Genomic DNA, 17,285 nt, shown 5'->3' with positions numbered 1-17,285 from the left:
TGGGTGAGATCTATCAAAACTGGTACAAAGGAAGAGTGGAGTAGTTACTCCTGGCAACGAGTCAGGTTGCAGCTTTCATTTTTCAAAGGGCCACTGAGAAATAAAAGGTGTAATCTGATAGGTTTCCCTTGGCAACAATCTGCTTTTCCTTTGCACCTCTTTTGATAAATCTCCCCCAATGTCTTTATATTTCTTGATGTGAACAGGAAAAGCAGCTGTAAATTCAGTACTAGCAGCGCACTACACCCAGAGATAAGAGCAGAATGTAAACACTGTGCACGCCAGTAACCCTTTCCTTTCTTGTTCCTAGGGCAGTGACTCGCTCCTATTACAGGAATGCTGCTTGTGTGATTCTTCTGTTTGACCTAACTGCGCATAAAACGTTTGAGAGCATCCAAAACTGGTACCAGGAGGTACAAGAGCGAGCGCAGCCTCACCCTCTTCTTTTCTTACTACTTGGAACCAAGAGTGATATGCATGGGCAGAGACGTGTACCCCGGGAGGAGGCACAGAGTTTGGCAGACTCCATAAGAGCTCCATACCTAGAGACGTCGGCACGAACTGGCAGCAATGTTGCTGCGGCACTCTCCCTTCTGTGCAGAGAACTTCTGAGAGCTGCAAGACAGGAGAAACCGGCACCGGCGGAGCACGGCTGTGGGGGATGCACAGTAGCGGAGGAGACACCTCAGAAGAAAATTTTATGTACGTGTTGAAAGCACAAGTACAGTCTGTGGCTGCTGAGAAACACAAACCACCGCAATATCTACTTCAATAATAAAGCAAGACAAAGACCTGTCAGAATAACATTAATAATCTTTAATCAAACAAGCCTGTCTTTTATATATATATATATATATATATATATATATATATATATACACACAAAAGGTAATGACAGTTTCACATATTCCCTGCCAGAGGGTTTTGTAATGCAGGACTAATATAAAGCCAAGTCCACATTATTAGATGTGTGGATAGTTCTCCAAAATTAGGCTCTTCTCTGAAGAGGTGGTGCCTGCACTAGTTCCTGCAGGACGAAGGAGTCATACTAGGAGTGTGGGTACTGCAGCCAGGTAGTCTACTTCTTCTGAGTCTTCTTTATTAAAGCCATTCTCTGTGGGAGACGAGGAAAACATGGATTATTGTATTCATAAAGTGGTTTGAATGGTCAGATAAAAACAAAAGCTCATGAAACAATATATTTACATGCATCAAGATGGGATAGCTCCAAATTTAACCCCTTCCCCCTGCTTGCATTCTGGGCCCTAATGACCAAGCCATTTTCTAAATTTTTCCATTGTCACATTCGAAGAGCTAACACTTTTTTTATTTTTGCGTCGACATAGCTGTTTAAGGTCTTGTTTTTTGCGACACGACTTGTAGTTTTTATTGGTACAATTTTGGAGAAGATGCGACTTTTTGATCACTTTTATAATCAAATTTTTTTAAAGTCAGGATTAACAGAAAACAGCAATTCTTCCATAGTTTTTTATTTTATTTTTTACGGCGTTCACCGTGCGGGTTAAATAATGTAATCGATTTATAGTCGGGGTCGTTACGGACGTGGCGATACCAAATATGTGCAACTTTTTTGCTTTCTTGTGTTTTTTTTTTTAAATAGTAAAGCATTTTGTAAGGGGAAAAAGTGGGTTTTTCATTTTTTTTTTTATTAACTTTATTCAACTTTTTTTTACTTTTATACTAGTCCCTCTAGGGGACTTCACTATGCGATCCTCATTATAATACACTGCAATACTTCTGTATTGCAGTGTATTACTGCCTGTCCGTTTAAAACGAACAGGCATCTGCTAGGTCATGCCTCCGGCATATCCTAGCAGGCATTCATTACAGGCAGACCTGGGGGCCTTTATTAGGCGCCCAACTGCCATCGGAGACAGACACTCGGCGATCGTATCGCCGGGATGAGAGGGAGCTCCCTCCCTCTCTCCAAAACCACTCAGATGCGGTGCTCGCTATTGAGCACTGCATCTGAGGGGTTAAACGGGTGAGATCGATACTAATATCGATCTCACCCGGCAGAGCAGGGACGCTCCTAGCCCTCAGCTACGTCTGGCAGCCGAGAGCAGGGAGATTTGACAGCTCCCTGCTCTGTTTACTTTATTCTACAGCAGCGCCGTGGAATAGCGGCACTGTAGAATAAAGCCCATTAATGACTGCAGTGAAAAGGCTTATCGGCGGTCATTAAGGGGTTAAGATAATTTTGGATATAAATATCTTAAGGGGGAGGGGGATTTATGAGATCATGTTTTGTTTTTTCTTCCAGAAACATAACCACTTGTCCTCGGGCTGTGTCTGGTATTGCAGTTTAGCTCCATTTAAGCAAATTAGGCCGAGGTGAAGTACCAAACAGCCTGTAGACAAGACTTTGCATCGTTTTGGGACGTTTACGAATACAAAATGTAATCTCCTGCAACCCCTTTAAACATGGCTTTAGAAGACATTAAAATGGAGGCCCATGAAATGTAAAGCTGTTTACATTTAACACCACGTTTACCATATCACGGCATAACTGTCAATGCACGAATGAGGTATGAGGGGGGAGAATTTCGTCGAGAGATCCCATTCAATGCAATGGGACTGTAATGTGCATGATCTTCGAGTTAGAAGATAAGGGGACCCCTGAGGAGAGCTGCGGCTCCTTCCATTTAGTAATCCTGCATATCACAGGGCACAGACCCCCACTGATGATGACATTACCATAAGAAAGGAAGTACATCTTCTATGGTGATACTGATGGCATACCACCGGTTGCTTTACCTGTTTGTGAGCCTCAGTTGTACATGCTTTTTTATAGGGCCTGATCTCTTCTGATCCAAATCCAGGAATCCACATATTCCATTGTCTCTCTGAGATGGAAGGGACATGGTTAGTGTCAGGTTTTGAAAATTCTTTGGTTTCAAATGCTTCTCGGTAATAACATTGTATTAGAAAACACCTTCCTTTTTTACTGCACCAAATTACGAGCAAAATAGCTCAAAATATCAACATGTTCCTGACTAGACCTGACCTTCACACAACGCATGACATGGTACTGTACAATAAATTAACTAACTCCACCATTTTCCTTGACTGTTCTATGTTTCATTTCAATATGAAATTGATGTTTAGAGAAATATATTTTGCGGTGTTTAAGAAAATTCTGTAGAATACACAAAAATGACTCGTAAACAAAAGTTAAAGACTATGCCCTCCATTTGCTTTTGTAATAAGACGAGAAGATAAAGAGAGGACTACGTGGAATGAGTGTGATTTGAAATTGCAAGACCAAGAAAATATTGTGTGATGTCATTATTCAGGCTAATGCTACAAAACCCCCTCCTATTCTGTGGAGAGGAGCATTGCCATTTTACCTACATGCAACTTGATACAAATGTCACTTCCCTGTATCCCCCTGCTTAAGTAAATAAACCTACATGAATTTGGAGCAATTGTTTCATGTTGAACTATCCACAACAATACCATAGGTGTATTTATTCATGGACAGCCAACTAAGGTTAAAAAGCCAGCCATACACAGAACATAGCCCTTAGCTAACAGCTATGTTCCCCCATAAACAGCTCTGCTTGGACCGGCATGTTTACTGGCAAAGGGAAGAGGGGGATTGGTGAAATGTGGTGAAATCTGGAATTTACCCGAGGTAACGAAAGTAAAATTCTAGGTAACCATTAAAAAAATAAAAATAAATGTTCTTTCTAAAACAGTGGGTTAAAACTTTTATTGCCTATCTGACTACGTTGCGGTTTAAAGAAAAGGTGTCAAATTAATTATTTTTCTTTTTGGTCTTCGGTTGCGTCAGTGTCACATACAACAAAATAAAAATACTTTGATGTTTTAGTACCCTGTATGCAAAAGATTAACCGTTTACAGCACTTTGATAAGGCGTCACACTTTAGGTACACCTTCTATGTAACAACTCCTGACTAAATACACTACAGAATGATTTACCATGAAAAATATGAAGGTGACTATTTTAATGTCACCTTCTTTCCAATGCAGATTTTCTTACAAATCTGCGGACATAAAGCATGACAATGTCTCCGTTCTTCTTGGGAGTTGGAATTTCAAATGACAGTTAAAATTTGGTAGTCAAATAAAATAAAAAATAAAAAGAAGGAGAAGCTGGAAAGTTAGAACAAGTCAGATGTACCTAGATGCAGCTGAACGTCTTTAACTTCAAGCGTGTTGGATTTACGGTGTCGGGCCAGCTGACAGGCGGCAGAAACCACACTCTCAATGAAATCATCTGCAATTTGAAGGAGCATCTGTGGCAAAAGAAATTATTTTTAGAAGACTATCAAAGATTAACCAGGTTTTCCGTATTCAGTTTTGCTTGCCTCACCTCTTCCACATCCTCATCTAACTGTTCATTTGGATCCACTTCTCTCACCAAATCATGAAGCTTCTTTTTGGTTAGAACCTAACAGGGAAGAAAACTAGCATTAGACATTCATGAAGATCTAGATACTACTTTTAGATGACAAGGGTCGTCGGATTCCAGATCACTCATTCCATAAAAGTTTTTTCTTCAAAAACACTGTTCTTGGGGACAATGGCTCCAGGTGATATTGTTTCTCTATATAAAAGTATCACAACTCCCATCAAGACCTGACAGCAGGCGAGATCAGCAGCTGATATTACAATGTTTAGCTGGCCTGCATTTACAGTACGGACAATGTGATTGAGATAAAGTAGAAAAAAGCGATGGCTAATACGTACCAACACATCAACTTTGAAACCTAAAATATATTTGCAGTCTGTCTTAGGGCTCATTCAGACGAACGCGAATAACATCCGTGTGCCGCGCATGGAAATCACGCGCAGCACACGGACCCATTGATTTCAATGGGGCCGTTCACACATGCAGGAGTTTTCACGCAGCGAGAGTCCGTTGCGTGAAACTCACTGCATGTCCTATATTGGTGCGTTATCACGCACCAATGTGCCCATTGAAGTAAATGGGTGCGTGAAAGCTACGCACCGCACACGGATGCACATCCGTGTGATTTGCGCATCAATTCAATTGAAAATAAAATAAAAAGATGTGCTTTGTGAGTACGTGAATAACGCATGCCACTCGCAAAGCACACTGTTGCATAACGGACCAAATTCACGTGCATGCGTCTGATACGCTCGTGTGAATGTAGCCTTAGGTTTCAAATGTTTTTATTGTATATTGAAAAAGAAATCCACAATAACAATATTACATTGTAACCGGATCGGTTTTGCATAATGTAACAATTTTAAGTGTTAGCATATTCATAAAAAATAATAGTACACACAAAGTATCAAACGTGTCTTAGTAACCCTTCCCTTCTGGTGTGTGTCTCATCATTATCAGTTATAAAACACTCAATAATAACTTAACGTATCAGGGAACCAAGATAAAATGGGAGGCTGGTGTTGGGTATAACACGGAAGAACAATGGTCCTTAGCTTTGGAAATACCCAAGTTGGTGTCCCCTAATTATGGGGAGCGTGCCACCCAGCTCTATATTCTACATCGAGAATACAATGGGTATGCCAGTCATAGAGGACCCTAACTCAGTCTCCTTTTCTTAGGCCCTGAAATCTACCCCTCTGCCAGAACCTTCCTGTAGGAATCGCTCATTGTAGCTAGGAAGTGTGGCGCTAACTTTCGAATGGCTAAACATGTACCTACCCTTCATGATTGGAGAGTAACAGTCAACACATTTCTATCAGATCACATTTTTTTTTTTAAAAAAGCAGCCATATATGCATGAAAAGGCTGCACAGAAAAATGTATTAGGATTTGGAGCAGATGGCTCGACTCCCAATTTACCCTCACCCTTAAGTATCGCCAAGCATAATACCCCTTGACCCCCTTCCTTTACCCAGATGTGACATTCTTGACCTGTAAACTACGTATAATAGAAATATTAAAAAACCAACACTGTGTGGAATAAAGATGTGTTTATTTTAAAAACGTTGCATTTTCTCATAACTGAAGAAACGATCAGTTGGCTCCTTTGCGGTTACGATGACTTATAGCCATCGATAGGTGTACATGTAATCTGTTACCTATATACTAGATGTAACGCACTGATCAGTGATCCTTCACCAAGTGTACGCATCTTACTGTACGGTCTCTCTCTATACAGACTTTATTGCTCTGTTAGGAATGTATTGCACTCCTCTATTTTACGGTTGTTTAGTATTGCATTCTGATAATAACATTTATTTATTTTTTTTATTTTTAAATGGTGATATTTACAGCAGTTTTTACGCAGCACACCATTAAGAACCATTCTGTAAACGCCTTTCAGCACAATCCTGGTACTAGAACATTCAACATTTAGTAGTGGGACTATGAAGGTTAATAAAATGGAAGTTATTTCTGAAGCAGCAGCACATTCAATTTACAGCATAGAAAAGATGTAACGGAAAGCCAACTTTTGGGGATGTAAGGGGCTTAGACTCACCTGGTTAGCATCTGGACTTGCACGTCCTCCTCCCGCCGCTGTCCCGGGTACTTTGTTACCTGGAGTACTGTTGGCTATGGTTGGCTCCTGCTTCACAGTGGCTGGTGCAGCCATGGTGGTGGGAGAGGAAAAGCTGGACAGGTTGATGAGCGTGGATGCTCCGAATTGGTTCATAATCTGGAGCGCCTTCCCTCTTAGCTCACACAGCCGAGATACGTCTGCACGCTGCTTTGGGGTATGGGGCCCAGGCCCAAGAAGCTATGATGTGATTAAAATAGGGAAGAATAACAGTGTAAAATAGATACATCTTGTATAAAGCAGGTGGTTCACGCTACGGCTCTACTCCCCAACTAGTAGAATGCAATGTTTACATGTCACAGATTGTCACATGGTGTATAGAACTCATTTATTGTCACGGTGTAGGGATATGCCCACGTGTTTCCAAACAATCACAGACCTGGCAAAACTCACAGTGCAAATGTGCACAGAGCCAAGTGCCAGCAGTGACTTAGGTCTGTTTGTAGTTCCCACTCTCTCAGAATGAGAGTACAATAGGATGAATTACTGTATTTACCAAATAGGAATTTGGCTCGGATCTCTTCAGCAGCCATAACAGCTTTGTCCATTACGCAGCATCTAAATCTATATCCAGTTTAAACAAAAAAAAAAAAAAAGGTACTCCGTATTGGTGAATCCGCAATTGCGGACCGTAAAATGACTTCTCCTGAGTTCCTGCGGTCCACAATTGTGGCCCCGCACAGTTCCGTGTAAATCATGGTCGTGTGCATGGGGCCATAGAAAAGAACGGGTGCGCAGTTTATCCGCAAAAATGTGGATAAATTGCGGCCGCAAAATATGATCACGTGCATGAGGCCTAAAAAGTTAAGTTCTATACTGGAAAAAAATCTAATGATATTATTTTATTACTGCTGATGCTAATTCATGATATGTTATCACAATGTTTCTATAAAGGGGTTTCTAGTACCTACAAATTGATGACCTATTCTCAGGATAAGCCATCAATAGCTGATGGTCGGGGTCCGACTCTCGGGACTCCCGCGGATCAGCTGTTTTGAAGGGATTTGCAGCATTAAATCAACAGACACAGAAGTCATTAAAGTCAATGAGCTCCGTCGTCGGAGTCCGTGTTGCAACTGAACTGTTGCATCCGGCATTCCCTTGTTCTGCTCCTCTGAGGGAGAACAACGGAATATGACAATGCAGATGTGAACAGGGCCTAACAAACGGCTGAAATATGAACCTTTGGTTTTTTCTTCACACTCCCTAATGAATAAATTCTGAGCTGCGGAGCGTTACTTAGAAACTGGGTGACAACACCAGATCCCCATGTTCTTGTGAAGATTTGCCACCCTCACCCACATTCACATGCTAGTGACAGGTTTATATGTGCTAATAGCACTTCTCATCCAGACTACAAAGAAATGCAAAATGGGGGCCTGAAGACCAGCGTTACATGGCAGATTACTAAGCTATTTAACGAAATATTTTGTTAAATTTGTTTATTTTTTCTCTAGTGCTGCGAGTCCAGTTAAGTTCTCATTCACACGACAGGGTTTCCCGGCCGGGTGCTGGCCGTTCACAAATCGGCCGGCACCCGGCTGCATTAGGAATAATAGACCCCTAATGTGGCTATTCACACGACTGATTTTTTGACGGCCGGGAAAACCGGCCGTCAAAAAATAGGACATGCTCTATTTTCGGCCGGGTACCCGGCTCCCATAGAAGTCTATGGGGCCGGGTAATACACGGCCATCACCGGAATGTGTCCCGAGTGATGGCCGGGTTTTCCGTCGCTTGCGCTCTGTCTCCTCCTCCTCACAGCGCATTCGGACGAATGGCATCGCTGTACCCTGTGTGGCAGGGCCGGGTTGTACAGCAGGTGGAAGGGAGCGCTGCGCTGGCTCCCTTCCCCTGCTTGTTTTAAAAGTGCCCTGGCCCGGCGACACCTTCCATGGCGCCGCTAGCAGCTGCTGCTGCGGCGGCTGCTACTACTACTGTAGCGACGCCACTATAGCAGAGCAGGGAGGTATCTCCCCGCTCTGCTATGTGCTAGCTCCATTTTAGCTCCCTGAAGGAGCGGAATCCCTGTGTTTTCGGGGATTCCGCTCCTGGACAGAGCGCTTGATGTCTCTGTCCATATCTGGACAGTGACAACAGGGGAAACTCCTGAAGCGGAATCCCCGACCACATGGGGATTCCCCTTCAGGAGTTGCCGCTGATGTCACTGTCTAGATCTGCCCGGCCCGGAACGGATGCAAAAATAATGCAAACCGGCCGGGAAAAATGGCCGATTTTACCGGCCGATACTCGGGCTCGGGCGGGACCCGGTCGTGTGAATCCCGCCTTAGTCTCTGTATACACTGGTGTCAATGCTTTTGTTTAGAAAGAAATCGATAATGTATCAATTATGCAACGGATACCAGTGCCTTTTTTTTTTTTGCTTGGTGGCATAATTACGATTTAGACTGTTACGCCTCACGCACACGACCGTAGTTGTGTGCATGGCCGTGATTTGCAGCTCGCGGGCCGTGTGCATTCATTTTAAAAAGCCTGAACGGACCATGGAAGCCACGATCATGTGCGAGGGCCCATAGAAATGAATGGGATCGCAATTCACCCGCAGATTTGCGGGTGAATTGCGGCTGCAAAAACACGTTAGTGTGCATGAGGCCTTATTCTCCCAGTAAATGGCACCAGGAACCTCATGGAATGGAGCTGATCAAAAAGTGTCCACTGGCAATATGCTGTAATCTGTGGGAAAACCTGGCAGTAATTGTTCAATTTCGTTGCAGCGCCTCCACAGGGGACATTAGGAATTGCATAATGCCCACTCAAATCAACCTTCAATGGGATTGTCCCGGCTGGGGGCTGCTTTTATATCCTTATGACCTATCCACTATATAGCAGCTGTGCTGAGAAACTGCAGAATTGCCCCTATTCACTTAAATAGGAGAAGAGCTGCAGTATTGCACCACGGCCGCTATAGTGTTTGGAGCCATCTGCTTCCAGCACCGAATAACTTCCAGAGCCCGGTGGAAGCCGGAACAGCTGATTGGTGCGGGGTCCAGGTCTCAGACCCCCCCCCTCCCCCTATCATATACTGATGACCTATCCTGTGGATGGGTCATCAGTATAAAAACCAGCCCCCAGGCTGGACATCCCCTTTAAAGGGTTGTGTGTGTGTGTGTGCACAATATACATTTTTTGAGGTTTAGAGGCAGAGAATCCAAGGGATATGCCATAAATGTCTAAGGTGGGAATACCCCTTTAAATGCTCATCAACAAAGCCAAACTTCATAGAGCTCCGCCAACTCTAAGATGATCCAGTTTTACGCGAAATATCATTGAAAGTAAAATCTTGTGTGTGTACAAAATAAAATGTTGAGGTTTATAGGCAGCGAATCAGGACTCTAAGATTTACATAGAGAACACTCTTCAGTGTTGTAAAAATGACATCTTGTAACACCACATGCCTGTTGTACCATTAGCGGACGCCCCATCTTGGGTGTGATTTTGAGCTGACGGGTCTGCTTTAAACTGGACGAGATCAATCAAAATCTACAGTGTAGCATGATAGTAAGTACTCAGTGTAGCCTGCATATTTTAGTAGACACACAATAGGGGTTAATAAGGCTGTACAGCATAGAGATACCAGGTATCACTATACAGTGGCTCATGCTCACACACGTCTTACTTACAGCCAGCTGAGCATCTAGCTCTGTAATGACATCGCACACGGCGGTGGGACCGCTGAGCACACACGTCATGGTCACCGGCTTTCTGTGGACAATAACATCATAAGTTGTGTACAGATGTGTGAGCAGGAGATAAACAGAGTACACCAGGAAACATCAGCAACGGAGGAAACGGCTACGTCTTCAAAGCTAGGAGTTAAAGGGAAGCGCTGGCTAAGCATTATATGGGGGAGCTGCATTATTATCATATTGGGGGGGGGGATTTATCAAAACATGTGCAAAGGAAAAGTAGAGCAGCCGCCCAACCTACGCCACTTGTCGTTTGCACTAGAGAAATCTCCCCTGTAAGGTATTGTTATTATAGGAGAAGTTCTATGTACAAATGGAAGAGATTCGGATAAGCCCGAGGGGAAAATAAACAGAACGCTGATGTTTTGTGAATGGGCTTCTCGCAGGGCAATGGGCACGGCAAGGTTTTTTAAATTGTGAGAAACGTCTACAAATACTTTCGATTTTCCCCAGTTTATATCAATGGAGGGGGGGGGGAGATGGCACAAAACTATGAAGGACAGACCATGTTTAGGATTAGAAAAATACAGCAGCACTAAAAGCTGCACGGCTCTCTGCTGTACAGTGTGCATGGGGCTGTAAGGGGGAGGGTAGTCACGATTGACTAAATGTTCACCATCCTATGTGTGATGGGTGGCTGGTAGATCTGCGATCATTGTAATAATGTCCATGTCCATCTAGCCGTTACTTGGAGCAATTTTTCAAGCCACCGATCATTTGTTGCTGATTTGATAAATTGTGAGCTGTATAAAATGCTCTCCCGCCTGAAATGGCAGATAACAGTAAACAATAGATTGTATTCTAGCTTAACGTCCCCTTAAGAAAACGTCTCAGAGTATTCCATTTCGGAATGCTGAAAGTAACAGGAAACATTGCGAATTGTTTGTCAGTTTCTGCCTGTGGATAGGGAGTCCCCGATAACCCTCCACCACATCAGCCACACATGGAGCGCTTACTAACTTTACAATCTCTCTCAGCATTCACACGTAACTACAGGAACACACGCGTTATTTTCTTCGATAAAAACAACTTTATTCCTTTCACTAACGTCGCTGCAACTACTAACCGCGCACTGTCCAGCAGTACTAAATACACAGCAACTACCGCATCCACCACTTACGTTACTACTGTAAACGAGAGAGAAATCTACGGACAGCTACGTGACACAAATAAACACCGAACAACGCGTTCTCACCTACTCCGCTTTCTCACCGACCGGAAGTACGTCACCCGCTCGGCTCTCCGCACATGCGTGATGATTACTAAATGGAGCCCTGTTGTGTGTTTTTTTTTTTTTCCACCTTCAATAACTTTATATACACTGTGATTTCCTAGTATGCTGGAAAGCCTGACAAACGTAATATGCATATAATTTGCATGTTATTACTACCATCCAATAACAAACGCCAGAGCAAAACTCGCTGATCACCGCGAATAGGCCGTACGGGACTTGGCAGGTCCCATGATGCTTTGTTATTTGCACATATTTAAATAACGGAAATCTGCAGCGATAAAATGTTTTAGACGGAATTAAACTTTTGTAAGAACACAATACACAGACACTAGATACTCGTTCTAAATATCAATCACATAGATCATTCCACTATGTACAACTTTACTCGCCCTAAGCTATACTGTAATATCGTAGATTCTGGCCTGTAGGTGGCGAAGTACTCCGTTAAAAAGGGCTTGTGCTGTGCATAGCACATCGCTGTTCCCTGTACAGGGGACGGTGGTGCGGAATCGATATCAAGAGATTTCGGAAGCATAATTTTTATAAACAGGACTGCTTGTGATCGTTATTCCGGGCGTCCTCCTTTTACAGTAAAAAAACAGAAAATCTCCTTCGGGACTGTGCCTTGTTTTGATGTTTTAAACTTATTTCTTGCTCTTCGAGAGCAATACTTTATTTTTAGAGGGGGGAGTTTTTGTTTCTTTTGGAACCACTTAGGCTGGGTTCACACGGAGATTTTTGCAGGCAGATCGCTGCGAAATACGATTTCTCTGCCTCTTATTCACGTCAGAGGCATAAACGCCCGAAGATAGGGCATGTTCCTTCTTTTTCCTGCATGCCGGTTTTTCCGCTTGCAGGAAAAAAAAATCCTCCGACTCCCATTGAAATTAATGGGAGGCATTTTCGTCCGGTTTACGTGTCAAAAAACTCTGTTTCAACTCCCCCTTATACTTTCATATAATGCACTGGGAAACGGCAATTTTTGTATTTGCGGGCTGAAGTAGGAAGAAACTGGGATTCTTCAACTTTTTGAGGGTTTACTTTTTATGGCTTTCACTGTGCGGTAAGAACGACAATTTATCTTTAGACTATGGCTCAGCACGATTACGGTGATACCAAATTTATATAGTTTTTTTTTATATTTTACTAATTTTATTGATAGTAAACTTTTTGTTAAAAAAAAAAAGTTTTGTCGCCACATTCTGAGAGCCATAACTTTTTAATTTATTTTTTACCGACTGAGCGGTGTAAGCTGTAGTTTTTATCGGTACCATTTTATAAGGGTATGTTCACACGTAAACTCAAAAACGTCTGAAAATACGGAGCTGTTTTCAAGGGAAAACAGCTCCTGAATTTCAGAATTTTTTTTAAGCCACTCTTAAAATCAATGGGCAGATGTTTGGAGGCGTTCTGCTTCCGATTTTTCATCCATTTTTCGTGCATTTACGGCCCGAAAAATGGCCGAAAATAGTCCGTGTGTACATACCCTAAGAAGTGCTCTACCCTTCCACTCCCTGCCTGAGCGTTGTTGTTTTCCCATGTCTGTATTGCAAATGGTCCCTTAGTGTTTTTTCCCGCTCCCAGTGTTCCCTTGTCCTGCCTCCTGTATCCCGTGCTGTGCCTTGTTCCCGAGCCTGTATAGTAGCTGAGCCGTGCCTTGCCCCCCCTGCTGGAATATTCCACGCCTGCTGTCGCCTGTCATCCCGGATACCATCCGCCACGTCTGGCGCAACCCACCACATCTGTGCCAGAGCCCATGATTAAGGATGATATAGACTTCAGCACGATTGTATTTAAGTAAGAAGATGTAAAGATATGAAGTATAAACTGCATATACTACCCACAGAGATTATATATAATATTACATCCACAATGGTTTACACACTGATAATCCACAAAGTACTCTGAGTTTTATAGGTGCATGGACAAATACCATCAACAAGAGAGTCACATATAGAATAATCTGTGGTGGATCCAGCACGAACCTGTACAACACTTTCTGTTTATCATTATGGGTAAGACTGCATTATTTAACTACTTACCATAAATACTGATTATTCCATATGTGACTCTCTTGTTGATGGTATTTGTCCATGCACCTATAAAACTCAGAGTACTTTGTGGATTATCAGTGTGTAAACCATTGTGGATGTAATATTATATATAATCTCTGTGGGTAGTATATGCAGTTTATACTTCATATCTTTACATCTTCTTACTTAAATACAATCGTGCTGAAGTCTATATCACCATAGTATTAGTACTAGAGTCCTACTATTATGTGCTTTTAAATGTATGTTATTTTGTACAATAAAGGTGTTATATTCTTATATATTTTGACTATAAGCTCTATTTTTCTTCGGTATGGTCTAAATTAACATGGAGTAGTCTATATGGTAAAATATGGGGGGAGGTTGGTACTCTAAACTTCACCTAGCCTGTAACAAATTCGCGTCCGGAGTCTATCTATTTATAACATGGCATACTTAGGCTTCGTTCACATCTGCGTCAGGGCTCCGTTCAGGGGTTCCATTGGAGCCTTCCATCGGGTTAACCCATGAACGGAACCCTGACTGAAACAAACGGAAACCATAGATTGCCGCTTACATCACCATTGATTTCAATGGTGACGGATCCGGTGCAAATGGTTTCCGTTAGTCTCCGTTGTGCAAGGGTTCCGTCGTTTTGACGGTATCAATACCGAAGTCGACTGCGCTATTCAGCCTTATGCAACATATCCCACTGTATGGTATACAGTTACAGTGGGATACGTCGCCCGGGGACTCTAGCACTGTGGAAAATCCTGATGTCACTGTTTATATATGAATGGTACAAAAAGAAAACATGTTGTCCGCTCAATATGCACTCAGTATTCCTGGAAACCACGCAAACAGCTCCGTAATTTCAGCCGTAATTGACGTTATCGTGTGAACATACCCTAACAGTGACATCCGTCACACATAGGCTCCAGAGTTTAAAATAACATATACCGCGCGGTATACTTTTTTTTGCAGGATCCCTCAGGATGGAATAGCATAGACTACTACGGTATTCCATTCTTTAAAAAAAAAGTGTACCAACGTATACCAACCCGATCGAGGTCACCGACCCAATTTCCCACCTACCCCCTGGATTTCAGTGTCTATTGCTTTGGCTCTGCTGGGAGATAAGCTGCTGGGTGCAGGTGTTAGGCCCTATTCCCACAACGGTTTTTGACGCGGAAACCACAGTGGAATCAGCACAAAAAATGCCCCAATTCTCCCTCAATTCAATGGGAGGTAGAAGCGGGTTCTTTTCCTGGGCGTTTTTTGTCTGCTCGTGCGCTATCTTAGTTGTTTTTGATGCGATTTTTCCATTTGCTAAATTTTAAAAAATGGCTAAAGAAAATCAGCGACAGAAAACGCTTGCACAAAACTCCGAAAGGAATTTTGAGCAGATTTTTTTGTCGTGTGAATATAGCCTTACCATTAGTATCTGAGATCACTAACAACACGGCTGCATTTCCTGTTAATAGAAAAATGCCAATATTGATGTGGGGCCGTTGTGGAGCATCCACGTGAGGTCCTGTTCACATCAAATTTTTTCCTTCCGTCTGAGTTATACATCAGGAGAACTCCCGACGTATACCTGTGACAGAAGGCACTTAGGCTGGGTGCACACTGAGTTTTTTTGCAGGTGGAAATTCTGCCTCAAAATTCCGTTTGGAAGTTTGAGGCAGATTTTCCTCTCCCTGCACGCCGATTTTCACAGTGTTTTTCACGTTCTTTTTCGCCCGCGGCCATTGAGCGCCGTGGGCGTAAAACTCCACGAAATACGTTTTCTCTGCCTCCCATTGATGTCAATGAGAGGTCAGAGGCGTAAACGCCCGAAGATAGGGCATGTCCCTTCTTTCTCCCGCGAGAGTTTTACCGCTCGCGGGAAAAAGACACCTCCGCCTTTCATTGAAATTTACAGACGGTTTTTTGACGAGCTTTGCGTCAAAAAACTCAGTGTGAACATACCCTTAGGGTATGTTCACACGACCAAGTTTCAGACGTAATTCGGGCGTTTTACGCCCCAAATTACGTCTGAAAAAACGGCTCCATTACGCCGACAAACATCTGCCCATTACTTTCAATGGGTTTTACGATGTACTGTGCCGACGACCTGTCATTTTACGCGTCTTGGGACGTAATTGGAGCCGTTTTTCATTGACTCCATTGAAAAACAGCTCCAATTACGTCCGTACTGGACGCCGCGAAAAACGCGAGTACGAGCAATTACGTCTGAGATTCAGGAGCTGTTTTCGCCTGAAAATATGCATAATTTCAGACGTATTTTGTGCGTCTGAAAATACGGAGCTGATTTCAGAGAAAACAGCCTCTGATTTTCATGCGTTTTTGAAGCTGAAAATGAAATTTGGAGCTTCTTTTGAGGCGTTTTTCATAGTGTTCAGCCCCAAAAAAGAAGTGACATGCTACTTCTTTTTACGGAGTGTATTTTTACGCTCCGTTTTTTTAAACAGAGGCGTAAAAGACGCCCGTATGAACTAAATGCTGTTTTTCCCATTGATTTCAATGGGCAGATGTTTGTAGGCGTTCAACTTCCGTTTTTTCAGGCGTTTTTCGAGACGTAAATACCCTGAAATACGCCTGAAAACACTGCGCGTGAACATAACCTTACATATCCCACTTTATGGGCATACATTGTGATGTCGCCCGAACACCCTGGGCACATCGCTAAGCACACAGCGTCTGACATCACTGGCCATATATGGACAGTGATGTCAGGGGCTTTCAACTATGAATTCCCCGGCCAGGGCACCGCAAGCTCCTGTCTTGGGAAACTCTTGACATCACTGTCTATATATGGAGAGTGACATTAGGGGCTTTATAATTCGAGAATCCCCGGCCAGTGTCAGCGACACTCTGGCCGAGGATTCCGCTCCTAGAGGAAACGGATGTCACTGTCCATACATGGACAGTAACGCCATGGGCTTCTCCAGTCCCAAAGTCCTCGGCCAGAGTGCTACCGATGCTCTGGCCAGGGACTCCGTAGTTGACAGCCGCTGACATCACTTTCCATACATAGACAGTGATGTCAGGGGCATTCCCAGGGCCAGGATCTCCATGTTAACACATACCTGTGACAGATGCCATACAGTAGCAACCATCAGAGATAGATTCCCATGTAAAAAAAAAAAAAACTTACATTACAATATAAAAAAAATGTTTGCACGATCTCTCAGGATGGAATAGCATAGTACACTAAGTTATTCCACCTAAAAAAAAAAAAAGGTATGCCGACATATACCAGCCAGACGGAGGCCAGAAGGACACTCTTTTGGACTCCTTCGAGCTAATGTAGCCCTATGGACACATCTATCGTGTACGTAGGGAGCGATCCCAACGTGCGTGCTAAACGTAGGGCCAAAACGTGATATATATATAGCCTGAGTTCAGACGTCAGATTTTATCTTTTGCATGTTTACCAGAATGAGGCTGCTCTTACAAAAAACCCTTTTTTCGTTCTGGCTCATGAAGGGACCGGAGAACACCCTCTATTACGCCCATATGCCCTAATAGGGTGTATAAACAGGGGTTGTCTTCAAGAGGAAACCCTTCAATTACATGGGGAAAATACATGGCTTCGGAAGGTAATTCATCCAGTGCATAAAACTTGAGAACTCACAGTCCCATCATTAACTATTTTCATTGTGTCCATGTTGTTACGGTAACCGTTATTCATAGCTTCCTACAAGACCGGTTACCCGCCAGTGAACGCGCACACGTTGACGCCTTTTCCTTAGTTCCTGTGTTTTACCAC

At 43.1% G+C, this 17,285-nt stretch overlaps 2 protein-coding genes and 1 non-coding gene across 6 annotated transcripts in view; 2 read left to right on the top strand and 1 right to left on the bottom strand.

The window, feature by feature from the left end:
• The window catches only part of RAB42 (RAB42, member RAS oncogene family), a 31,092-nt gene extending 27,976 nt beyond the window's left edge, over nucleotides 1–3,116 (top strand). The window contains exon 2 of the mRNA XM_075853420.1: nucleotides 311–3,116. Coding sequence (XP_075709535.1) covers nucleotides 311–713 — 403 coding nt within the window. The 3' untranslated portion in view covers nucleotides 714–3,116. The remainder of the gene's footprint in view (nucleotides 1–310) is intronic.
• Nucleotides 796–17,270, bottom strand: TAF12 (TATA-box binding protein associated factor 12). Of its 4 annotated transcripts, none has more exons than XM_075853417.1 (6): nucleotides 17,151–17,270; nucleotides 6,462–6,719; nucleotides 4,361–4,438; nucleotides 4,169–4,283; nucleotides 2,779–2,867; nucleotides 796–1,114 (listed from the first exon to the last, which is right to left on the bottom strand). In XM_075853417.1, exons 1-6 carry the CDS (start codon nucleotides 17,205–17,207, stop codon nucleotides 1,079–1,081), a joined length of 633 nt encoding a protein of 210 aa, XP_075709532.1. In that variant the 5' UTR covers nucleotides 17,208–17,270; the 3' UTR covers nucleotides 796–1,078. The 4 variants fall into 4 exon arrangements, with proteins under 4 accessions (XP_075709532.1, XP_075709533.1, XP_075709534.1 ...); XM_075853418.1 differs by lacking the exon at nucleotides 17,151–17,270 and adding an exon at nucleotides 11,442–11,539; XM_075853419.1 differs by lacking the exon at nucleotides 17,151–17,270 and adding an exon at nucleotides 11,367–11,441.
• Nucleotides 11,927–12,062, top strand: LOC142747835 (U11 spliceosomal RNA). The gene has a single exon (XR_012882070.1). It is a non-coding gene; the product is annotated as a U11 spliceosomal RNA (small nuclear RNA).
• Nucleotides 17,271–17,285: the final 15 nt, after the last annotated feature.

This window comes from Rhinoderma darwinii, chromosome 2 (assembly GCF_050947455.1).
Source record: "Rhinoderma darwinii isolate aRhiDar2 chromosome 2, aRhiDar2.hap1, whole genome shotgun sequence".
Lineage (NCBI taxonomy): Eukaryota > Metazoa > Chordata > Amphibia > Anura > Rhinodermatidae > Rhinoderma > Rhinoderma darwinii.
The sequence above is the reverse complement of the archived record's forward strand: the minus strand, read 5'-3'. Positions and strand labels throughout refer to the sequence as shown.